This window comes from Colletotrichum graminicola (assembly GCF_000149035.1).
Source record: "Colletotrichum graminicola M1.001 genomic scaffold supercont1.34, whole genome shotgun sequence".
In the NCBI taxonomy this organism is placed as follows: Eukaryota; Fungi; Ascomycota; class Sordariomycetes; order Glomerellales; family Glomerellaceae; genus Colletotrichum; species Colletotrichum graminicola.
The window spans coordinates 18046-39415 of record NW_007361038.1 but is presented as its reverse complement, the minus strand read 5'-3'; the positions used below and the strand labels follow the sequence as shown (position 1 = coordinate 39415).

General features: G+C 55.3%; 5 protein-coding genes across 5 annotated transcripts; 1 reads left to right on the top strand and 4 right to left on the bottom strand.

Moving 5' to 3' along the window:
- Positions 1–4121: 4121 nt before the first annotated feature.
- On the bottom strand, positions 4122–5109 carry GLRG_07801 (oxidoreductase; the record flags this gene model as incomplete). The annotated part of the gene is made up of 4 exons (XM_008098486.1): positions 4122–4189; positions 4258–4353; positions 4433–4817; positions 4882–5109. 4 exons carry the CDS (start codon positions 5107–5109, stop codon positions 4122–4124), a joined length of 777 nt encoding a protein of 258 aa, XP_008096677.1.
- A 1063-nt stretch (positions 5110–6172) lies between these two features.
- Positions 6173–7307, top strand: GLRG_07800 (uncharacterized protein; the record flags this gene model as incomplete). The annotated part of the gene is made up of 4 exons (XM_008098485.1): positions 6173–6233; positions 6394–6596; positions 6824–6997; positions 7176–7307. 4 exons carry the CDS (start codon positions 6173–6175, stop codon positions 7305–7307), a joined length of 570 nt encoding a protein of 189 aa, XP_008096676.1.
- Positions 7308–8981: 1674 nt separating this feature from the next.
- GLRG_07799 (uncharacterized protein) lies at positions 8982–9663 on the bottom strand (the record flags this gene model as incomplete). Its single annotated transcript, XM_008098484.1, has 2 exons — positions 8982–9139; positions 9210–9663. The coding sequence occupies 2 exons, from the start codon at positions 9661–9663 to the stop codon at positions 8982–8984; spliced, it is 612 nt and encodes a 203-aa protein (XP_008096675.1).
- Positions 9664–11425: 1762 nt separating this feature from the next.
- On the bottom strand, positions 11426–14867 carry GLRG_07798 (TBC domain-containing protein; the record flags this gene model as incomplete). Its single annotated transcript, XM_008098483.1, has 2 exons — positions 11426–14356; positions 14445–14867. 2 exons carry the CDS (start codon positions 14865–14867, stop codon positions 11426–11428), a joined length of 3354 nt encoding a protein of 1117 aa, XP_008096674.1.
- A 2107-nt stretch (positions 14868–16974) lies between these two features.
- On the bottom strand, positions 16975–18334 carry GLRG_07797 (uncharacterized protein; the record flags this gene model as incomplete). Its single annotated transcript, XM_008098482.1, has 3 exons — positions 16975–17302; positions 17381–18014; positions 18106–18334. The coding sequence occupies 3 exons, from the start codon at positions 18332–18334 to the stop codon at positions 16975–16977; spliced, it is 1191 nt and encodes a 396-aa protein (XP_008096673.1).
- Between the last annotated feature and the right edge of the window lie 3036 nt (positions 18335–21370).

Genomic DNA, 21370 nt, shown 5'->3' with positions numbered 1-21370 from the left:
GGCCGGTATGGAAATATGAAAGGTGACCTCGGACGGGTATGCGAAAGGTTGACGAGCGAGAACGGGCGAGGAGCAAGTCAAAGCGAGAGGCGAAGAGAATCTCGAGTCCGGGAAAGATTGGTGTGAGGGATGAAGTTGGGTTCAGTTCGCGACCTCGTGTACGGTTACAAGTGAGATGGAAGCGAGGTAGGTAGGTCTCGGGTTTGGCGGGTGGTGCCACTGGGGGAAGGGTCGTCGAGAAGGGAGGAAGGAAGGAAGGAGGGGGGGCTGCAAGCTATACTTGCCGTTGCTGAAAAGAACAAAGGAAGGAAGCGGGTCTCGAAAGGCGCAAAGCTAAGAGGGATCCCGAGTCGCCCGGTAAGGAAAGAAGGAGGGATGAAAGAGGAAAGAAGCGGTAGGAGCAGCAAGAGCAAGAGGCTGGCTGAGCGGGCAGGTGCGTTGGTGTGTATCAGTAGTAGTGAGTATTAGCTGATTCTTCCTCAGGAAGGAGGGAGAGGAAAGAAGAAGAAAGAGAGAGAGAGAGAGAGAGGGAGGGGATGGGGGGGAAAAAAGCAGTTCTGTTCTCCAAGGTATGAATCCAGGAAAGGGAAATCAGACCAAAAAAACTACTACAGGTAAGTAACTAAATAAAAATAATAATAATAAAGAAGCCGAGAGCGAAGCAGAGAGAAACATGCCATTGCAATCCATCCTTACGACACGGTGGCTGCCCAGTCCGTCTCCCCGATCCCCGCGCATTCCACCCGTCCTGGTCCTAGTCCCTCCCAGCTGGGTAAACTACCTAGGTAGGTACCTTCTGTCCTCCAGGTAGATACCTTGGACAGAACGAAGGTAGTACCTGGCTGATGCATCTGGCCTGGGCCACCACCCAATTTCGACCTCGCACATCCATCCACCTCGACCCAACCCGCCCTGGTCTAATTCCACCTCTATTATCTCTACGCATACGGATACTCTGTACCTCACTCGCATTGGTATTCGCCCTTAGTCCGATTCCGAGGATTTGGAACATCGCCTGCCCGATACTGTTGCCGACCAAACGCCACCGCCGCCGCCGCCTCATCCTCCATCAGCGCAGTGCCTCTTAGCTTTTGTTTGTGGCTGCATAGCGCCTAGTCATCGGGTGGTGGTGGGTGACAGTCAGTCATGGCAAGGCCTTCCAAGCTCTCTCTCTCTCTCTGTCACTGATGCTTCGACACACCTTGATTACGATACCTGAGATATCCTGGGCTTGCCTTTACCGCTTGGCGGCTGGCTTAATCAAGTCTCTTGCCGCGGCCAGAAGGCTGTCGCCTGTCGCGCAATCTCTCTTGTGTCGGACCAAATTCGGCTTGCAGATGGTAAAGATATCCACCGTCGCTCTACGCTCGAACGAGTATCGCGGCATGGGGTCTGGGAAACACTAGCCATGACCAACACTGGAGTGATGGTCCTCGGCTAACCGAGGGTTGCAAACGAGACGTACCGACGACGCTGACGACCCCAGGACCCTTGAGGATCCCGTGATCACTCTACCGTATGTAAACTACACTACGGAGTACTCCGTCCACTATACTCCACGTGCGCAGTGTAGTGTGCAGAACAGACGATACCCTTCTACCAAAGTCCCACGTTCTACAATCTGCAGCTCACCAAATTCGTCGACGGGCAAGTGACAGACAGGGTACTATGCGCCTAGATTCTCGCTTCCAATGCAACTCCGCAAAATAAGACGACCTCCCTGAGACTTGACAGGCCGCCAGTCGCTGCTATTACCAGCCTTCCGACATTTCATTCCAATCCCTATGGGTTCGCAAACAACGATGATGATGGCGGCGACGCGGAAATCCGTAGACGGGAAACCTTTGTTCGGCCCAGGCGCCATCTGGTTGAAGATGCAGTGCTTACATCCTCCCAGGGCCACATGGCGGTGTCTGTCTGCCGCATAGAGTACCGTACATAGTGCGCTGGGTATGTGTATGCACACACCGGCTACAACCGACGAGTCCTCCTCCTTGTGCCGCGCTAGGTACCTTGACTTGGCTCGCCGTCTCTTAAACTAGATACTGCCTCATGGCATGTACCTGACATCAATCAATCAAGACCCAGGCTTGTCGGACATGTACATATCAGCTCCCTCCACTTGGACCCACGGCCTTTTGATCCTTATTTACTTCTTCAGTGCTTCTCCCCCTTTGGTCTTTGGGTCTGAGATTTGCCTTGGCAGGGCCAGCTTTCCCCCGAATCCTCCGTCCGTCTTGGGGCGGACTCGTTGCATGGAAAGCTTGAGGGCTCGGCCATCAGCTGGTACTCACACCACTTCTTTTCACTCGAAATCAAGATGAGAGATGGGGCTCTACGCCTGCCCTGTCCCCCTAGTATCTTCGGTACTCAGCAATTAGAAGATGACGAGAATCGAAAAAGAACAGGGGATCCTTGTTCGTCGCCCGCTCTCTCAAATGCTGCACTGCAACCTCGTGTTGGCCCCCCCCCCCCCCCCCCCAGCTGCTCATTGCGACAAGGAAGCATGGGAACGCAGCCAGCAGCGGCAGCATTTGTGCAATGCTTCTCCTCCAGAGCGCTCTCGTTCATGGCCTTCAGCCTCGATGCGCCATCTACGCTACACCTATCCGTGTCAGCCAGCCCGGTCATCTCGGTGGCGCCCAATAGCTGCTCTGCATCGGATAACTTCACTTGGTCGCTCGATCTCAGCTGTCAACCGAGCGCAAACAGCTGTTACTCTCCTCGCCCGCCCAAAGGACACAGACCCCGTCAGCGCGTGGTGATTGCGTGATCAGGAACGATACCTGCTCCGTCCTGACACTTATTGAGCAACAAGCGTAGAAACCAGTTGCCGATTGGAGTTGCCAACAAGCTTCGGACAGGGAAAACCAAACGCGCACTGGGTGCTCCCACCCGACGAGGGAGAGGCCCTCCGATCTCAGCCTCGGACGATCTGGTCTGGGCCAGCCAGCCGCCAAACCCCCATCCCTCCTAGCATACCAATTGACCATTTAGCTAGCTAGCTAGCAATGCGTACGCAGACGCAAGGCGGCAAGGAAGCGGCAACACGAAGGCTTCGTACCTGGAAGAGGCAACCAAACAAATGCCTTTAGGTGCTTGGCACTCGAAGATGCTCGTTTGCTCGAGCCGATGAGACATTGATGGTATGACGCATTTCTGACACCGACGCCTCCCGCCTCCCCCTTTGTTCTTAGCGGTTAGTCTCTCCATCTCATGCACACTTCGTGATGGGATCGAGGAGCCGCTGTCGTCGTCACGATGTCTCGTAGAACAAGAAGGCGGAAGCAGCGTCATCCCAGGCTCACGTTGTCAATCTGAAACGTAAGCGGGCTTTCATGGACAAGAGAGGCTGGTAGCATTGAAGAAGAAGAAAGAAAGAAAAAGACTTATAATAACGGAGCTTGCTCATATTGGCAGATGATCATGGGGAATTAGATTAATATCAACAGCTGCGGCAAACCCACAAGAGCAGGGGAAACCCCAGTCGGGGAGCCGCGTGAAGAGGCAAGCGACCCCTCGAGAAGATCGTATTTGCGCGACGGAAATCTTCCATGTTCCCCACGAATCGCCAGTCGATCTGGTTTACCATCGGCGAAGCATGCGATCGTGGCCACCATCGCGTCTCCTATTCCTTTTGCTGCTCGATGTACACTATGAAGACAGCATCTCTACCACTGTAGTGGCTACGTCGGTGCTCAACCTCGCTCCATTACGGCTGCGGGAACTGCGGGGGACAATCAAGCGAATCATTTGTCTCATTTGCAGAGTTGCACACGCGAACCGCCCCCCGACTCTGCCCGGCCGCTGTCATTGTCGACGGGGACACGGAGTGTTCGACGATGACAACCTTGCTCCGTATGGGGGTTGCACGGTACGGTATAGGTGAATGGGCGGTATGCACGCTACGGTCCCTATCAACAACCGAACTGCCTCGCTCCGACTCAGCACCCATGAAGCCTGCCTGCCCGGTTCTCAAAGGGAACACCCGGTCCGAATTCTAAAGGATGGCCCCTCAGCCCCATGGCTTAGGCCGCCTTGGTTCTTCCCGGACCCCCTCCCCAACGTACCGCAGCGGCATTTCTGTCTGCCCACCACCGACCAGAGCATTCTTCAAGCCATCACCATGGAAGACGCAGCGGCGTCGAGAGGGATTTCCCGAGCACCGGCTCGGCCGTGCCAATGTCGCCTTCGACGGGGGTGTGTCAGTCAATGTCTTGTCCTCCCGAATGTGGAACCGGGACGTCGGCCACTTACCAGGCCCTCTCGGCGCCCAGTACTCGCCTGTCTTGGACATGTCGAGCTCTGACGTCCAGCCGATGAGACTCTCAGCAGCTTCGTCCGGCGTGACGGCTGCAAGCACACAGATGTTAGCGATGCACCCCCTCAGGCCGGCGCCACGGCCTTCCAGAGCGAGCACGAATGCACTCACCACCGCCGTCATCCCAGTACTTGTCGAAGCCCACGCCCTTGGTCATCTCGGTCCGCATGAAGCCCGGGTGGACGATGCTGACAACGACGCCCTTTTCTTTCAGGTCGAGGCTCAGCAACTTGCCCACCATGTTCAGGGCCGCCTTGGACGCGTGGTGGGCGTAGTTGCCACCCCCCTCCGTCTCGTGTCGGAGGGTGATGCTCCCGGACTCGGACGAGACGAGCACGACCTTGGAGTCCTTTTGGAGAAGCCCGGCGTGCACGAGCGCATGGACGATGAAGACGGGTGCGATGGAGCTCGTCGTGTACATGCGCTGCTCTTCGGCCCAGTTCGGGCCTTTGTCGGCGCTGAAGTCCTCGGTCGCGAAATAGCCTGCCGTGATGATCTACCGGGGTGAGGTGGTTAGACGACGGGGCTGGCTAAGATCCGGCGTGTAATCCACAACATACCACCGCCGACAACGGCTCTGAACCACGCAGCTGGCTGACGATGGTCTCGCCGACTTTGTCATTGGTCAAGTCGATTTCATGAAGCCATTTGACGCTCTTCGGAAAGCCTTCTGGACCTTCCTTTGATCTTGTCGTGCCGTACACCGTATCGTCGGCTTTCGCGGCGTACTGCTTGGTGAGGGAAGCCCCGAGGCCCCGAGTGGCGCCAACAATCAGGATTGGAGACATGTTTTCTCCGCTTGTCTGCTTGCGTCAAGTACTTTGTTTTTTTCTTACTATCCGCCGGGGGGATTGGTAGATTCTTTGCCTTTCTATTTCTGTTCACTCTTAAACGTTTCTGGAATGCGGCACCGTTGAAATACGAATTTGAGGGGGTATGTTGAGAGACAGTCGAGGAATGCGAGGGAGAGACCACATGGTGACGTAGGTGCTGCTGCAAGGAGCTCAACAGCGAGCGGAGGGGAGGTGAGGGGCTTACGATCACGTCTTATCGATAAAGCCAAGGTGATGAAGGTGGCGCTGACTCTCTCTCCCCCAACCTTTCTGACATCTAACCTTTGCTCCCAATCCACGATCCGTACTGAAGCCGAGCACGTTCGGTCGAGTCGGATCTCTTCTTGCATCACCCGGGACCGTGGCGATCGTCAGGACTGACGAGAGTTGGAGCACAACATCTAGGTCTCGAGTAGTCCCGAACTCGGCTCCGAGCCGGCCCTCTCTGCCCATTGTTACCGTTTCCTGTCAACGACACCCGCAAGCTGCATCTCTTGGTCGGCGTGGATCCACGGCGACGTGACCGGATTGTTATCAATTCTAACATGGCAAAACAGCCTGATGGTTCATGAAACCAACCGAGCCGTCATCATTTCAACCGTGTTGTGTGCTGTCTCCTCCAATCCAAAACCTTCCCGCAGTGACGTTGGGGTTTGCCCGACAAGGCAAACCGCTGGCCCTCGCCGTCGCCCAAGCACGGCGACGAGATTCGCGGCCCAGCCTGACTTTGGTTAATAGATGTGAAAGAAAAATAAGGACCGTGTAAAACATCCGACGGCGTTAGGTTACGGACAGTGATTCTCCATCGCAGCGAGCTAGTCTTTACCTATATGCATTTATGTTTGCCAAACCTTGGTAGCAGCTGGAGGGAGAGGGGAGGGGAGGCGGCGCAGAACTCAAGACACCTACAGCACTTCCTGCTTGGGATATACCATGTCTTCTTCCACCCGCTGCGCCGTTATTCGTAGCCGCTTCTCTGACGGTTCAGTCCGGTGCCGAAAAACCTCTCTACCTGCCCATGAGCACGTACGCCACCAAGGCGCGCGAGATCCGCGGGGGCCTACCACGGCACCGTCCGCGTAGCTCCTAACGAGTTGTCTCACGTCCAGCGGCACACATTGTCTCCGTCTCTCTTCGCGCTCGACGTCGTGGCCGATCTCACCATTGGCGGGCCGCTGAGGCTGCTCCAGAGTGGGGGGACTACATCCTCCGGATCAGCAACCTCTTCGCGGGGCCAAGGGCCCAAGAAGGATGGAGGGGAGATGCACGCCGACATGGCCATGTTCATGGCCGCAGGGACGGAGGCGACGGCGATGGTGCTGTCGAGGATGACGTCCCACCTGCTGCGGACGCCGCGGGCGCTCGCGCTGCTGACGAAGGGAATCCTGGCCCGGTTCGCGCGGAGCCAAGACGTCAGCGTCGACGGGCTCGCCGGGCTTGCCGTACCTGCAAGGGTGCTGTGGATGTATGACCCGGGGCGGGGTGACCGAGGCTGCCGAGGATCGTCCCGAGGGGTGGGGCGGAGATCTGCGGCGACGTGATCCCCGACGGCGCGAGTGTTCCGCGACCGTTCCCCCTCCCCCCTTTTTTGTACCTAATTTTTAAATGGAAGGCGATCTCGCGCGCGCGCGCGCTTATATACGGTGGCTAACTGAAACACTACGTGCAGACGCTCGTTTCTCTCAACCCGTACCTCGCCTTCACGCACCCGAACAACTGGGCCCGGCCGACCGAGTTCATCTTGGAGCGGTGGCTCCACCCGGAGGACCCGGAGTGGAAGGACGACAAGCGGGATTATGTACGAGCCCTTCTCGTACGGGCCGAGAACTTGCATCTGAAAGGAGTGAGTGTGTCCCTGGTCCCCCCCCTGTACTGTTGCAGCACTGCTTCACCCCTGGTTTCCCATTGAGTACGGTCACGCCTCAGAGAGGAAATCCTTTCCTTTTTTATATATCACTATTGTTCTTTTTTCTTTTCTTTTTTTCCGCTTCCCCCTTTTTGCTGATGCTGGCCCTACGTAGCCTGGCCGTGGCTTGAGCTCTGCCTGCTTCCGAGCAAACTCTGCGGCACTACGACCTGGAGATGTGTCCCGGGACGGAAGACTGGGCGGTGCAGAAGTGCTAGTTCACGTGGGAGAAGGGCGCCCCCGTTGATAGTGAAGCTGACGCCTGCGAAGCGAGTATGAGCGACGGAGGCTCACTAGAGTTTTACGCATAACGGAACTTACAACAGGTCAACTGGGGTCGCAGAACCCTCCGGTTGGGGATCAAGGGCTCAATCAAGTATAGCGCATACTGTGAGGCTCAAAATCGTCGGACGACGGTAAAGGATGCTCTCCCGCCAGACCTGGCCCGACGTCGTCGACACATCAGCCTGTCTTTCCGCCCAGGGGGGGGAAAGGGTGAGGGGTAAAGAGGCCATGTTGAAAAGAACCGGGTTTGTCCCGGTCTGGCAGACACGCCTTTCGTTACGAAAGCGGGCGGTTCAGGTCGAAACTTTTTCTCTCTTGCAACGTCATCCCCCCCCCCCCCCCCAACCCCCCCAACCCCGAACACGCAACAGTGGCCCTCCTTCAGACGATCGCGAAATGGGAGGAAACGTTAACCTTTTCTTTCTTTGGAGCGGGATGTGCGTTTGCTCTTCGTCATAGACAGGGGCCTGCTCCAATTCCCTCCCCCTCCCCCCCTGGTGCGCGTGTAGAAATGAGCGAGCTGCTGTCCCAACGAGGACGACTCGACGCACCGCGCGCGTCGGACGGGGTTTCACGACGGGAAAAGGGCAGGGCGGTCGGTACCAGCCGCATCGCTTGCGGAATCGAGTCTAGCTCGTTGTCTTCAACTCGCTGGTTTCGCCCTTCTGACGTACTGCGTACTCGCGAGCGTGAGCGAAAGTGTTTAGGGAGGGGGGGGGGGTTGAAAGCGAGGGGGTCGCAAATGATAACCCAGCTCAGCGCAGCTCACATGGGAAAAGGCGAACGTCGTCTCGCCGAGGCTGGGCGTAGCCCCATCCCGCGCGCGCGAGCAGAGAAGCATAAACATGATACCAGAGGCCGGCCGTGTTTTTTTTCAAGGTTTCACTCTCTTCTTTCATCCGCCGCATTTGTGAGATGAACATTTGAAGAGAGGTTTTTTTGTTTTTCTTTTTTCTAGTGTCAAAACATGCAAAGCAAGCACACCCACCGTCTTGTGAGTCTGCGCATCCACCCGAACAATATCAGTCCGTCAGGAACACCCCGTCTTTCTAGGTTTCGCGGGCCTTGTACCCTGCGTGTTGCAGAGGCAACTCTATTCTCACTCAGGCCTTCTTCGGCCGAAGGGGAGAGAGACTGCCGGCAAATTCGGCCCGTGGGGCCACCCCGTCCGCGTCCGGGGACGGGGACGTGGACTCCGACTTCTCCTGGCTCGTTCCTCATGTCGTTTTGTCTGTCTCCCCCCATCTATGCTGGAAGTCAGATTATTCTGCGTGTCCCAAAAGACTTTCCTTCGAACGGCATAGTGGCGTGACGTGTTGTCGTAGAGCTTGAACGTCTTCCGCTTTCGAGGAATGCCCGCCTGGACTAGGCACGAGTAAAGACACATGTCAAGCACGATGGGGCCAGCCACTGCTTGTTGCGTATGTACCGCATTGGAACGACCGAAGTCCGCTTCACGATGGTCCAAGAACCGAGGTGCGAAGGACGGGGGCTGTATCTATTCATTGTAGATGAATACGACTAGGACAGGACGTTAGTTCCAGAAAGCTCGCCCGTTTCCTGCTACCACTTCTGCCGCGCCATTATGCGAGTTCCTCATAACATGCAAAGTAGGCCAGGCAATCAAGTCAAATATTCAACGCGAAGGCGAGTTATGGACATGAAGAAGAAGAAAGTATACGAGTCCCTCTCGAGTTGCAGCTTTAACTACATCCCGCTTAGTATCTATACCCTGGTACACCACGATGGCCTCGCCGACGACACTCTTGGAGATTCCGTTCAGATAGATCCGTTCTATCACAGCATTGAAGTACAGTATGCTATGTAGAAATGAATAAATATGAAAAATAAACTCAAAAACTACTAAAAAACTGCGTCAGCAGGACAACGAAGTCTGATCGGGGACGGCAGTGGGGACTCACATCGGGGTCAATGTTCTTCGCCGACTGGGTCAGGACCTCTCTCATATTCTTGGACAAGTGCGGACGGCATGGGAACTCGTCAATGGGGACCTTGGCGAGGTTGTGGTCTTGTGTAGGCATGTCAGCAGCGACCCACCCCCCACGAAGAAATCGGGCCCGCCTCGCCGGCGACAGATAGTGAAAGAGGGGGCGGAGGCCTAGTCGCTCTCTCACTTCTTCTTGTTGCGCGTATACCTTGAAGTCGGGATAGATGCTGAACTTCATCCTCAAGATGACGCCCAGCAGGCCGAGAGAGGTCAAGGCGGCGAGCCACCCGTCGACGATGTCGATACTTGGCACGCCGGCGGCGACCATCGAGTCCTCGCGGAGCGAGGACCGGTGCGCTCCTATGGCCATGCACCCGGCCAGAGGGGTGATGTTCCAGTTCGCGAGCGTGTAGCTCGCCGACGGCGTCGCGCGCGTGGAGGTGCTCGGTCAGCATCTCTGCGGCGCAGGTGATGGTACGAAGCAGCAATGATCCAGGCCCCTTGATGAGAGGGTAGGGACTCGGCATTCCTCTCCATCTCGAGAACGGAACGAAACCCGTAGCTCACTTATAGCAACACCAGCCATCGCCCGCCCCAAGAGATGGATGCAACAGGAGCGTCGTTATCTGCATCCTGGCTAGCGCTACACCACTTGTCAGCTGTCCAGTACGTAATGCCTTTAGACAGGAAGACCGTACTTAGGGACGTTGGATAGCTATACTATGTTATTCATGTTTGATACAACAGGCCCGCCCTATTACACATCAAGATCTAGGGCCTGTCTACAAGGGCTCCGATCGCGCAGAAAGGTAGGTTATGCAAGCCACCGCAAGCACTATTCTACCTTTGAAATACAGATCCTTAAGCTCGCTTTCAGGAACATCCATATTCGAGACGGCTATTTCGTCAAGGTCTTCGCAGGGATTCACTAGGGCTCAGCTCCGAGGTTTCCAAGCCCCCCCCCAAAGGGCTTGGATAATCATAAAACAGGCCGAAAATAGGGTCAACGCCGTGGTGGAAAACGTGGAGTCCTAGAAGCTAACATGGGTTAGGAAACATATATACCCATTGCCATCGCGACTTCAGCAAGTGTCTTCTCTTCGGGCACCAAGCCGAATAGGATATAAAAAACGTTAAAGCCACCAACAATCAATGGTGTGCGTGTCTCTTAACTTTGCGGGCCCTCCCAGCATGCCCCTCGGCAAAAAGATACGCTTTTCCGGCAGTGGGCTAACAAACCGGAACCTGCCTCACCGCCTCATCCCACAGGTCATCGGTTCGGTCCCATGCAGCGTTGTTGGAATCTTGTCGAGCCGCCACCGTGTCGAGAGAAGAGAGAGAGAAGACTTACCCGAGAGACGAGACGGGGGTGGACTGATGGAACAACCGCCATGAGTGTGTGTGTAGGGGGGGGAAACGATCGACGGAGATGGGCCGGCCGTTGGGAAGACGTCCGGACGAGCGCGGGTATCAGTGGGGACCGACCGGGAAGATTGGGCCTTGGGCAGCATGGTGAACCTGGTGACAGACAAAAGGACTGCCGTCTTCGTTGGTCTCAGTGCAGCAAGCAGTAGTAAGCCTGTGAGGAATTTCATCGTGGCAGGCGGGGTCGACTGATAATCTCTCTCAGACCTCAAGCCGGTTCACACTGCTCGAACACCATGTTTTTGTCTGGAACCACGTAGTAAGATGCCCTGACACAGTCAGGCCTGTAAAGGTCAGCATCTTCTTTCGAGTGACCTGGTAATCTAGCCGCAGAGGCAAGCAATCCCAAACGTACTCCCGGTTATAAGACGTTGGCAGGTATAATCCCAATTCCCACAAACCTTCTATCACGCAGCCAAAGGACAAACACCACCTGCCCAGCCCAGCCCAGCCCTCCCTCACACACACACACACACTCTCTCTCTCTCTCTCTCTCTCTCTCTCTCTCTCTCTCTCTCTCTCTCTCTCTCTCTCTCTCTCTCTCTCTCTCTCTCTCCCATTCCCCCCGAGCCATCCGGCCAAGTGTTGTTCCCTGCGTCGTCCCAGTCCGGCAACATCATGCATTTCGCCATTCCAATACCCTGTTTGTCTCAAGAGGGTTTTTATTGTAACCTATCACGCAGGCGTTGCGTGCGCCGGGACCGCTATCAGCCTTCGAACTCAACAACGCCCTTGGCATTCGCCTCGCTTCTGTTCGTGGGCTCAATGTCCACGAGCTGGCCCTCCTTGCCGTTGGCGTTGGCCCCGGCCTCGGCGTCTGCCCCGTCAAGCAGATCTCGGTCCTCACTCCGGACACTGCGTCTTTCAATGTCCGCGCTCGCACCCGCTGTGCCTCTTCTGATGCCGATTTCGACTCCAATGTCTGCGTCGTCCTCCTCTTCCTCGTCCTTTTGACCGGGCGCGGCATTCTTCTCCAACTCCTTCTGTGCCTCGTCCATCCTCCTGCGGACTTCCGCCGCGACGCGCATGCCGTCCGTGACAATGTTGTCCAGCACTCCGCGAAGGCCACGAGTGGCTCCCTGGGCAGCAGGGTTCAGAGCGGCAACTGGGGCGCGTCCAAAGTTTAGACTGGAGAAGGTCGTGAGCGTCGAGCTGGGCGTCGATACGGATGGCAGACCCTCGATGAGATGGAAGGAGATGGGAAAAGAGGACTCGAAAAATTGTTCGAGAAGCTCGTCGGCAAGGACAACCATTCGGAACGTGGGCAGCGTCATGTGAAGAGGGTTGGCCGGGTCCAGCGCGGCATTTGCCGCTTCCGATTGTGCCTTGGAGACACGTCGTTGGCCTGCGACGGGAGCCTTGTTCTTCTCCTCGGTCGGCGGCAGCGGTGACTCTGACAACGGCTTCGTCGCCGCCGAGGAGCTGGCCGTGGGCGAGTCCATGGTGAGGAGATCTTCGTCTTCCTCATCCTCGTCGTCACCGATAGCAAAGGCCTCGTTGTCTGCAGCCTTGTGCTTTTCTTCCTCGTGGATCTTGTTGTTCGGGTGGTCAGGGTCGGCGTACTCGAAGCATCTCCTGATGAATGCGCTGACGCTGCCCAGGAACCTCTCGTTGGTCGAAATGCCGGGAAGGCTGGGCTCGGGGCCGCCCTGACCATTTGGCAAGGTGAGGGTGATGGTAGAGGCGCTCGGGCTCAGAGTCCCCTCGAGTCCTCGTCTCGACAAGAACAACAGGGCCTCGGAAATACGCAGGATACCCTCGCGATCAACCTTGCCGTCGCCGTCGTCATCGTACAACTCAAAGAAGTAGGTGATGGTGCCCATAATGTCCTTCTTGCCTTTGATTCGGGCAAACCCTGAAACGACGTCGGCCAGCGTCAGCGCGCCCGTGCCGCTGACGTCCCATTTCTTGAACAGCCGTTGCATGAACTCGTGATCGGCGGGCTCTGGGCTGGAACCCCACGGAGACAGGAGACCGTTGTTCTGCCGCCGGCTCGTGTAGGCGTTCCTGTCCCGGTCTGAAAAGGTATCTCGTCGCGGCGTGGTGGGCGAGTCGGAGATGGCCCACTTGGCCATGTTGGCGAGGAATTCTCTAAAAGCATCATAGTCCATCATGCTCGTGCTGGCCCCTAGTGCCACACGCCCCTTCTCGACGTGCTCGTCGTTGACTTCGAAAACATCACGAGCCCTGGGCCGTGCGTTCTTTGCGCGACGCTGCTTCTCTTGCTGGATGATGCTCTCGCGTTGCTGTCTTTCGTATAGGATGGTGTAGAAGCGATCGTAGAGGGCGCCAAGTTCTTCTGGCGCAAGAAGCTTGCTGTCGGGGCCCAGGTTTCGGAGAGCCGTTCTCTTTGCAAAGCTCTCGATGTTGCTGAGGACGGCGTCTTTGTTCTTTAATCGCGACTCGGTAATGCTGCTGTGGGTGATTCCGGAGAATTCCTTGAACGCCACAACCATCAACTCTTGGAACTTTGTAACAGCACGCAGCTTCGGGTTTTCGGACTTGGGGTGCGCCGACTCATCGAGACGAGCAAAGTAGCCCTTGAGGATCGAGATGAAGGCGCCGTCGTCTGTGGCATCCAGGAGCTCTTCGCCGTTGATCCTTAGAATGGCGAGGCCTATCTGGAACAGGACCTTGGGCCCTTCAACGAAGAAGACATCAAGGACTCTAAAGGCGAAGACGAGAGGCATGGAGTTGATGTACAGTGATAGGAACCAAGGCAGCGATACCACAGAAAGTTGGACATCACTCTTGACCAGATGCTCCCACAGGATAGGCATCGTCTTCTCGACGAGTGATTCAAACACTTTTTGATCCAGCAGCGTTCCGTACATGGTTGTCGAGTAGTAACCCGGGACCAACCTGTCACAAAGTGACGACAAAAGGAAGAAGGCTTGGGTCTCGGACATGTAGATGAGCAGCGCCGCGACGACGATGTTCATGGCCTGGCAGTAGCCGACGTCGGGGTTCACCCAGCTGTAAGCCGTAAGCACGCGTCGGAGCCGACCAATGCCCTCTTGGCTTTGGAAGCCGGGATACTCTGGAAGACTTCGGTTCAGGTCCTTTTCGATTTCGTCAATGGCCAGAGACTCTTGACCTTCGTACTTGGCCAAGGTCTCTGCGTATAGGGTAGGATGCTCGAGGCGGAGGTAGATGGAGCCCGAGGTCAACTCCCAGGTCTCGCCTCTCAGGCGGTTGGGCAGACCGACACGGATAAGCTTATGAAAGGTGGGCTGGCGGATGAGCGTCATGTTCCGACCGTTATCGCGCAGGTATTCGGCCCAGAGACGCATCTTGGCCCGGTCGCGCAGCTTTTTCGGGTCGCCAGGGTAGCGGAACATCATGCCCAAGCCGGCGTCGGGTGGGCTCGCATTCTTCTTGTCGTCGGACCGGAGGAGGTACTCGGAGTAGCACTCGCCGACAACCTTTTTGTACTTGCTCACGTTGCCAACGCCGGCACGGAGTCCCTTCTTCAGGCCGTCGCAGAATCGCTCGCAGGACTGCCGAGTGCCGGCCAGGTGTACCGTGATCCTCTGCTCGCGACTGTCCTTCTTTTCCTTGTCGGGCGCAGCCTCTTTGTCCTTGTCCTTGTCCTTTTGCTGGGCGATGCCATTCCATGTGGTGATGGCCAAGGCAAACTAGGTGGCGGAATAGCGTGTCAGTTCGGGGTCAGACCGCTGGCAAGGTCACGGCGGGGGGGGGGGATGCATAATCAAGCTGACGAACCTGAAAGGTCTGGCTGTTCAGCCTCTCGACGCGCCGGATGGCACAGAGAGGGAAGGTGAAGCCATTCCCGCTCGGTCCTCCACCGTGTGTCTGGCCAGTAAAGGCAGAACTGGTCGAGGTGCTGGCGGACTGGACGAAGCTGGAGGGGGTGGTGGAGAAGCACATGTAGCTCTCGGAGAGATGCAGCTTGCCGGCATAGTGGTAGCCTCGATCGTGGTCCTTTCCTCCAAAAGTGGCATTGGCGGGTGGGATGGTCAGCTCGGCATTGATCTCGTACAGCGGCGTCTGGGTGCTGGGAAGGCGAAACTGGTTCTGGAACAGCGACGACTTGGACGGGTTCTTGTCGGAATTGGTCAGGTTCAGGCCCTGGGTCGGGTCGACGAACTGCTGGGCCTTCTGGACGAGGCTGGATAGAGTGAACATCCTGGAGCCGTTGCACTCAGCTTGTCATGTCGTGGGGTTATGCTGGTGCGAAAGGACCGAAGAACGAAGGTTCGGTTCACGCGGAACGGGACGGGGATCGCGAGGCAAGGTAAGGTCAGGTCGAGTCTAGTCTCGTCGGGTTGGTGGGTTTGGGGCCGGAGGAGGAGGGGGGAGGGAGTCGAGGGACAGGCCCGGAACAACGTTGCCGTCTCCCAACGGAACAGACGATCTCTGGCGTTAGAGCAGGTTGAGGTAGAGTTGCCGAGGCATCAGCCAGGTTCGAGAGACAGACGAAGGGTGGGTGAGGTTGGATTCGTAAGAGTTCGAGATCGGGGGTTGAGTGGGTGCTTCGGTGGAGGGAGAACAGACAGGTTGACGGAAGGAGGAACGATGCAGTCAGTCAGTTAGTTGCGTTGCAGCCGCGCCAGAGCAGAGCAAAGCAGTGCAGTGCAGAGCAGAGGTGGGACTGGAGCTGAATGCAGTGTAGTGGATAGTTGGAGGTTTCCCGCCCAGGTTGACTGACGTCCATTGCCCCTCGAGGGTCTTGGGTACGTACCCTCCCTGCCTCGCCCTCCCGAACAGGTCTGCCCTGCGCACTCCTGTAGGCACTGCTAGTGACCCGCATCCGTAAGTGACAGACCGCCACAGCACCCCACCCCCCCTGACTGCCTGCACCTTTTTATTCGTGAGCCGCCCATTCTTCACTAACTACCGACAGCGCCGCCCGCCACTCCACCGCATCGTCAGTCTCATTCTCTCTCTCACTTGAACGAACCAACCGTGACGACATGGCATTCATAACCCTTCAACTCATTCCAGCTCGCTCGTGTCTATAACCATGATATCAGCTTTACGAGAACACTGGCTGTCCCCCCCCCATTGCCGACTTACTACATCCGTTCTGTGAGTGCCTCTGACGTTTGAATACCCTCCCCAGGCCGTGAACAACGATGTTGCTGTTCTCGGGATCTGGATAACTCTCTACTTCTATCGAGGTCAAGGGGTGAGCCCTTTATTTCCCGTACACGGCGTGTCCAGACCCGATACCCGGACGGGCTTGGGGCGGAGAGGCCCGCGGTACTCGATGGACACTTATCGTTAAGTGAGCATGGTGTCGCGGCAATGCTCCGAACCCATGGCTATCTCGTTCCGCGTATAACAGGAGGCCGGGCACGTGACATGGCGGTGTCGTAAGATTGACAGCGCCCAGCGTACAGCTTCCATATCGCCCTCATCAGTGGCATCAAGTCGCACCGCTACTATACCCCCCCCCCCCCCCCCCCCCCCCCCACCCCTCCCCTCACTCGTACTCAACTCCTCAGTGAGTGGACTTCTCTCGGGTGACGTGAGCTTCGTCGTCGTGCTTCATCGCCCAGACAAACACCTCGTGAACATGTGCCATGCCCGTCTCGGCTAGCGGCCCCCCCAAGGAAAAGCTGAGACACTCCCCCGTGCTGCCACAGCATGGACTCTGTCTGCATTGACATGTTTCCTGCCCCCTATCGTACATTGCATTGTCGTACCGATTGTCACCCTCGACATACGACACTGCGGCAGTCGTAAGAAACGCCAACTAAACTTTGCATGTACACACACATACGCACACGCACACACACGTTGGTCGATTGAAGCCTCTTGTCTACTCCTGGTCTGACCTGCTACCCTCCCTCCTCCTCCTCCTCCTCCTCCTCCTCCAGCTTCCCATATGAGCTTCATGGACCGCCACCCTTGTGGTAGCAGACATGAAATGTCAACGCCAGTAGAACGCCTTACAGTGATCCTTTCCAATAGATGCTGATCCAAGGCTTGCTTGGCCGCCAGATTCCCCGCCCCGTCTCGGTGAGCGCCAGTTTCCTCGATCCCGAAGCCCGGAAGCCTCGTCGTCGTTCCTCAGCCCCCTCCTTCCCTTCCTTCTTCTTAAGCCTAGCGCTGGAAAAAAAAAAGGGCATTCGGTAGAGTTACATGGCGGAGTATCATGAAATGGTATGCAATGAAAAAACGGAGATGAGCATCACCCAAGGAAGAAAAAAAAAAAGAACCCATCTCATGATACAAAAAACACAAACGCACACACACACACACCCACAAGTCTGGCCAACAACTGTCGTCAAAAGTCCTTGAAATAGTGATCGTATTTCTCGACCATGTCGTCCGTGTATGGTTCCCGCTTGCCGTCGTCCTCGGGGTAAATGTCGAAACATTGCGCGTCGCCGGGATACCGAATCGGCGGGATGATGGGACCTCGTGCTCGCCGATTGTATATGTCGTCCCAGTTGACGCCCCGGAAAAAGGCATGTTCTTTGACCTTGGCGGCTCCTCCGCTGACGTTACCGAGTCGCCGAGATCTGTCCACCGTGCAAAGGGATCGGATCAAGTCTTGCGCCTCGGCCGAGACTGGCGGGTCGTGCGGGAACATGACGGGCTTCTCGACGATTCTAGGCTGGCAGTCAGTGGCTGTGGCAGCACAAAACAGGCGACGGCGCGGCGTCGGCCTCGGACAAGAAAGGACTCACTGCTTGTAGATCTCGATGGGGTTCTGGTGCCAGAATGGCGGGTAGCCCGTCAGAAACTCGTAAATCAGGATGCCGAGTGCCCACCAGTCCACCGCCGTCGTGTGGCCCTTGTTATGGATCACTTCGGGGGCGAGGTACTCGGGGGTGCCGCAGAGGGTGTACGTCTCGATGGGCTGGCCGGCGCTGTTGCTCAGCCTCTTTGCGAAGCCAAAGTCGACCAGCTTGATGTGACCCTCGCCGTCCAGCAGGAGGTTCTCGGGCTTGAGGTCGCGGTAGGCGACCCTGTTCTGTTGTTCGTGCAGGTACTCGAGCACCAGGACGATCTCTGCTGCGTAGAAGCGCGCCGTGTCCTCCTCGAACCGCCGGAACTTGCGCAAGTAGCTAAACAGCTCGCCGCCGGGGACGTAATCGAGCAGCATGTACAGGTGGTCACGGTCGGCGAAGGATGAGACGAGGTTCGTGATAAAGGGGTGGCCAGCAACGTCGCCGAGAATCATGCGCTCGTGGCGGACGTGGTCGATCTGTTTGAGCTTGATGACCTCTGTCTTGCGCAAGATCTTGAGGGCAAACACGGTATCTCGCTCTTCCTCGGTCGCATTGACCGGCCTTACGAGACAGACTCTGGCAAAGGTACCTGTACGGGGTAAGGAACGTGGTTAACAAATGGTCTCCAGAAACACGGCCGTCGCCTTGGAGATGTATGTAAGAAACTGGAGGAGACAAACCCGTGCCGAGTGTTCGTACGACGTGAAAGTCCTGGGGCGTTAATCTCCGGTTTGCGACGGGGCCAACTCCAGCGTCAGCGTGTTGGAGCTGCAGCAGCTGCTGTTGTTGCTGCCCATGACCGTTGCCGTTGCTATTACCGCCACCGCCGCCGCCACTCATCATCTTGGAGAGACCTCCTCGTCCGACCTGATTTGGTACGTGATTCGCGTGCGCAACGGTGGCCGCCATGTTGTGTAGCTTCTTGTTGATTGCTGAGAATCCCGTCATAAAGGGTTAAGGGACCGATCCAGTTCGGTTTCGGGGATATGTTTGTTCGTTTGTCGTCGTTCAGCTTGGCAGCACGCCGTCCATCACGGCCCGAATAGTTGGGTGCGCGAGGAGAGATGGGTCAAGGTAGGCGGCGAGGTACGAAAAGAAGTCGATGAGCGCAAGAGCCCGCGGGCTCTTTTCGATGGTCAATGGGGGTTGGGTAGGCGCGGAAAGGGGGTCGGCTCGGATCGAGTCTTGGTCTGGGTGCAGAGTCGTGCCTAGGCCTGGGTACGGGAAGTGGAAGGGAGAGTTTGGGTAAGCAGGCAGTTCGGTTCGTAGCGCCGAGGCGGAAGAGGTGCCGCTCTTTTTTCTTTTCTTTTTTTTCCACCTTTTTTTCTTTCTTCCTCGGGCTTGGTAATCGAGTTCGTCTGAGCGGGAGCGACAGGCGCAGAGTCGTTGAGTATGGTTGGTGTTGTTGTTGTCGTTACTGTTCAACGGGGAAGCGATATCGTTCTTGTAAGAGTGCGCGCCGAGTCGCAAGCAAGCAAGCGAGCAATGAATCTGGACCTTTGGGCAGCCGGGACGTCTAGGTAGGTAAGGCCTTTTGGGTTCAGAAGAGGAAAGCTTCAGATGAAAGGGCCGTGGCAATGACGAAAGACAGCAGAAGAGACAGCTAGATACGGTAGGATCATTTATGGGGCCCACAAGGAAGAGGGCACGACAACGGAGGGGCAGAGACAGATTCTTAATGCTGGTGGTGGTGGTACCGGGGCAGGCAGGCAGGCGCAGGCGCAGGCGCTGGGCACTGACGCTATCGGGAGCAAGATTACAAGCGCCTACCTAGTTTGTAGTGTAGTAGGTGTGTAGGAAGGGGATCTGCTTACTTACGTTGCGTTACGTTACGGTACGTGACCAAGATAGTGCCAAGTAGGTAGGCAAGTAACATGTACACGTACAGCACACTAGTGTATCCGTACTGCTGCCGGCCGCCACGTTATAGCAGGCTTTATTCGCACGCCGACAACGGGATCGCTCCTGCTTTGTACAGAAACCTATCAAAAAGGTAGTGTAGTGTAGTGTATCTAGGTACTCACTTGTGCATGCATGCCTTCTGCAGAGCGCCTCTCTTCTCTTGCCCATTTGGTAAGGAAACCAACCGCGACTTCCTCGCCATCATCTATCTACCTGCCTAGATACCGTACCTCTGGGAGGTAGGCAGGAGGAAGGTAGTCACTACGATGGTATCCGGCCGAAGTTTTTTCCCCCTGTTAGGTAACTAATGCTCACCCCCCTACTACAGAACTCCACTTTTGGTGAATATTCCCCCTCTATCATGATGTCAGCTATGGGGGATAACATCATAGGGGGAAAAAACTTACCCCTGCCATCCTGTAGGTAATACGTACCTTCCCAAAATTGCCAACCGCAAGGCACGTAATCAAGACATCCCTATTCGTAGTGCACCTCCCTACTCCGTACCGAGGTAGAGTCACGGGCACTCCGACGTCCCCTTGCCTCCTTCTGGAATAGTGTCATGTCCATCCGGTAGAAATCCGGGGCAAAGTGTCTCGCCCTGCGACACAATGCCATTCGACCCCAAAACGTTGACTTTCACTTCAGCTTCTCGCTTCTTCGCCTTTTCAGCCACGGACGCTGCCCGTCATCCCCACATCTAACGCTTCAGCTCGTCCTCAGCTGCTAGCGTAACTACTATGTAAGTACCTAACCCCCTACACGTAGCGTAGCGTATGTACCTAGGTAGGTAGGTAGGTATGCTTGCTGACCCGTCCGCTCTTACCTAGATAGTCACCCACGACAAGAACTTCGTCCCAAATCCGCATTGAGTGTGGGGGCTGATCTGTGGCTGCTTTAACCTGAGCCGAAGCTGAGCAAAGGTGAGCAGAGGGTGAGCCTAGGCTGGTCACCCTGACCCTAGCCCTTGTCAGTGTTTCAGTTCGCAGGTAAACTTGCCGTAAGCTATACTAAGAGCAGGGATAGCCATACTGCACTGCCCTAATGCAAGCGCCCAACTCCAGGAAATATGACTTTTTATGCAGTGTCTAGCGCCAACGCTCTGGTTCCTTGCGCCCAGCTCCAGGTGGCCCTGACAAATCACTTGTAATATTGCATTACAAGCTGACTAAAGATTCCATTGGTGCTGCGGGTTGGTCCTCTAGCCAGGTGTGATTAGTCCCTATCCGCGCCTTGTAAATAGTAGCACAAATACTATATATAGGTAGATAACCAGTCGCGTTGTTCTAATGTAGCGGCCTCAGCATAGTACCAGTCAAGAGGAGCATCAGTTCTATGTTTAACTAGTCTTTACAAAACCTTACCCTGCTAATTACTAGTTACGAGAAATTAGGCGCCTATTAGTTACTAGTTACTAGTTACTAAAAACCAGGTTATTACAAGAGGCTTATATATATATAGCAGTTATTATTAGCTACACTACGTGCTATATTATATAAACAAGCTTAAGGGCCCGCTTTATATAGGCCCTCTACCTAGGAGATTTATCTTCTTATAATATAAGCCTTTTTTTTACCTATTTATATCTCTTTACTTACTATATACTCTAGCTTATAAGAGTTATAAGCCTAGCTCTTATTAAATCTTATAATACTTTTATTTTATAAGACTTATATAGTATTATAATTCTTATTAGCTATATTTAGCCTTAAAGTTAATATACTTTTAGACTTTATAAAGCTTACTTACTACTATAATTAGCTTATATAGTTTAAGTATTAAAAGCGTATAGTAGTGTAGTTAGGGACTCTAGTTATAATAGTAATATATAAATAAATACACTAACACCTTATAACATAAAGTAACTTAGGTACCTAGTCTAATTATATTAAGTTTTTAAGATCTAATTAGGCTTTTAATACTAATTAGAATCCTATAAATTAATTAGATAAGGTAGATAGCTCCTTATTACCTAAGTTATTACGTATTAGCTAAATTAATTAAGGAATAAGGCACTAGTATAAAGATTTTTTTAAAAAAAAT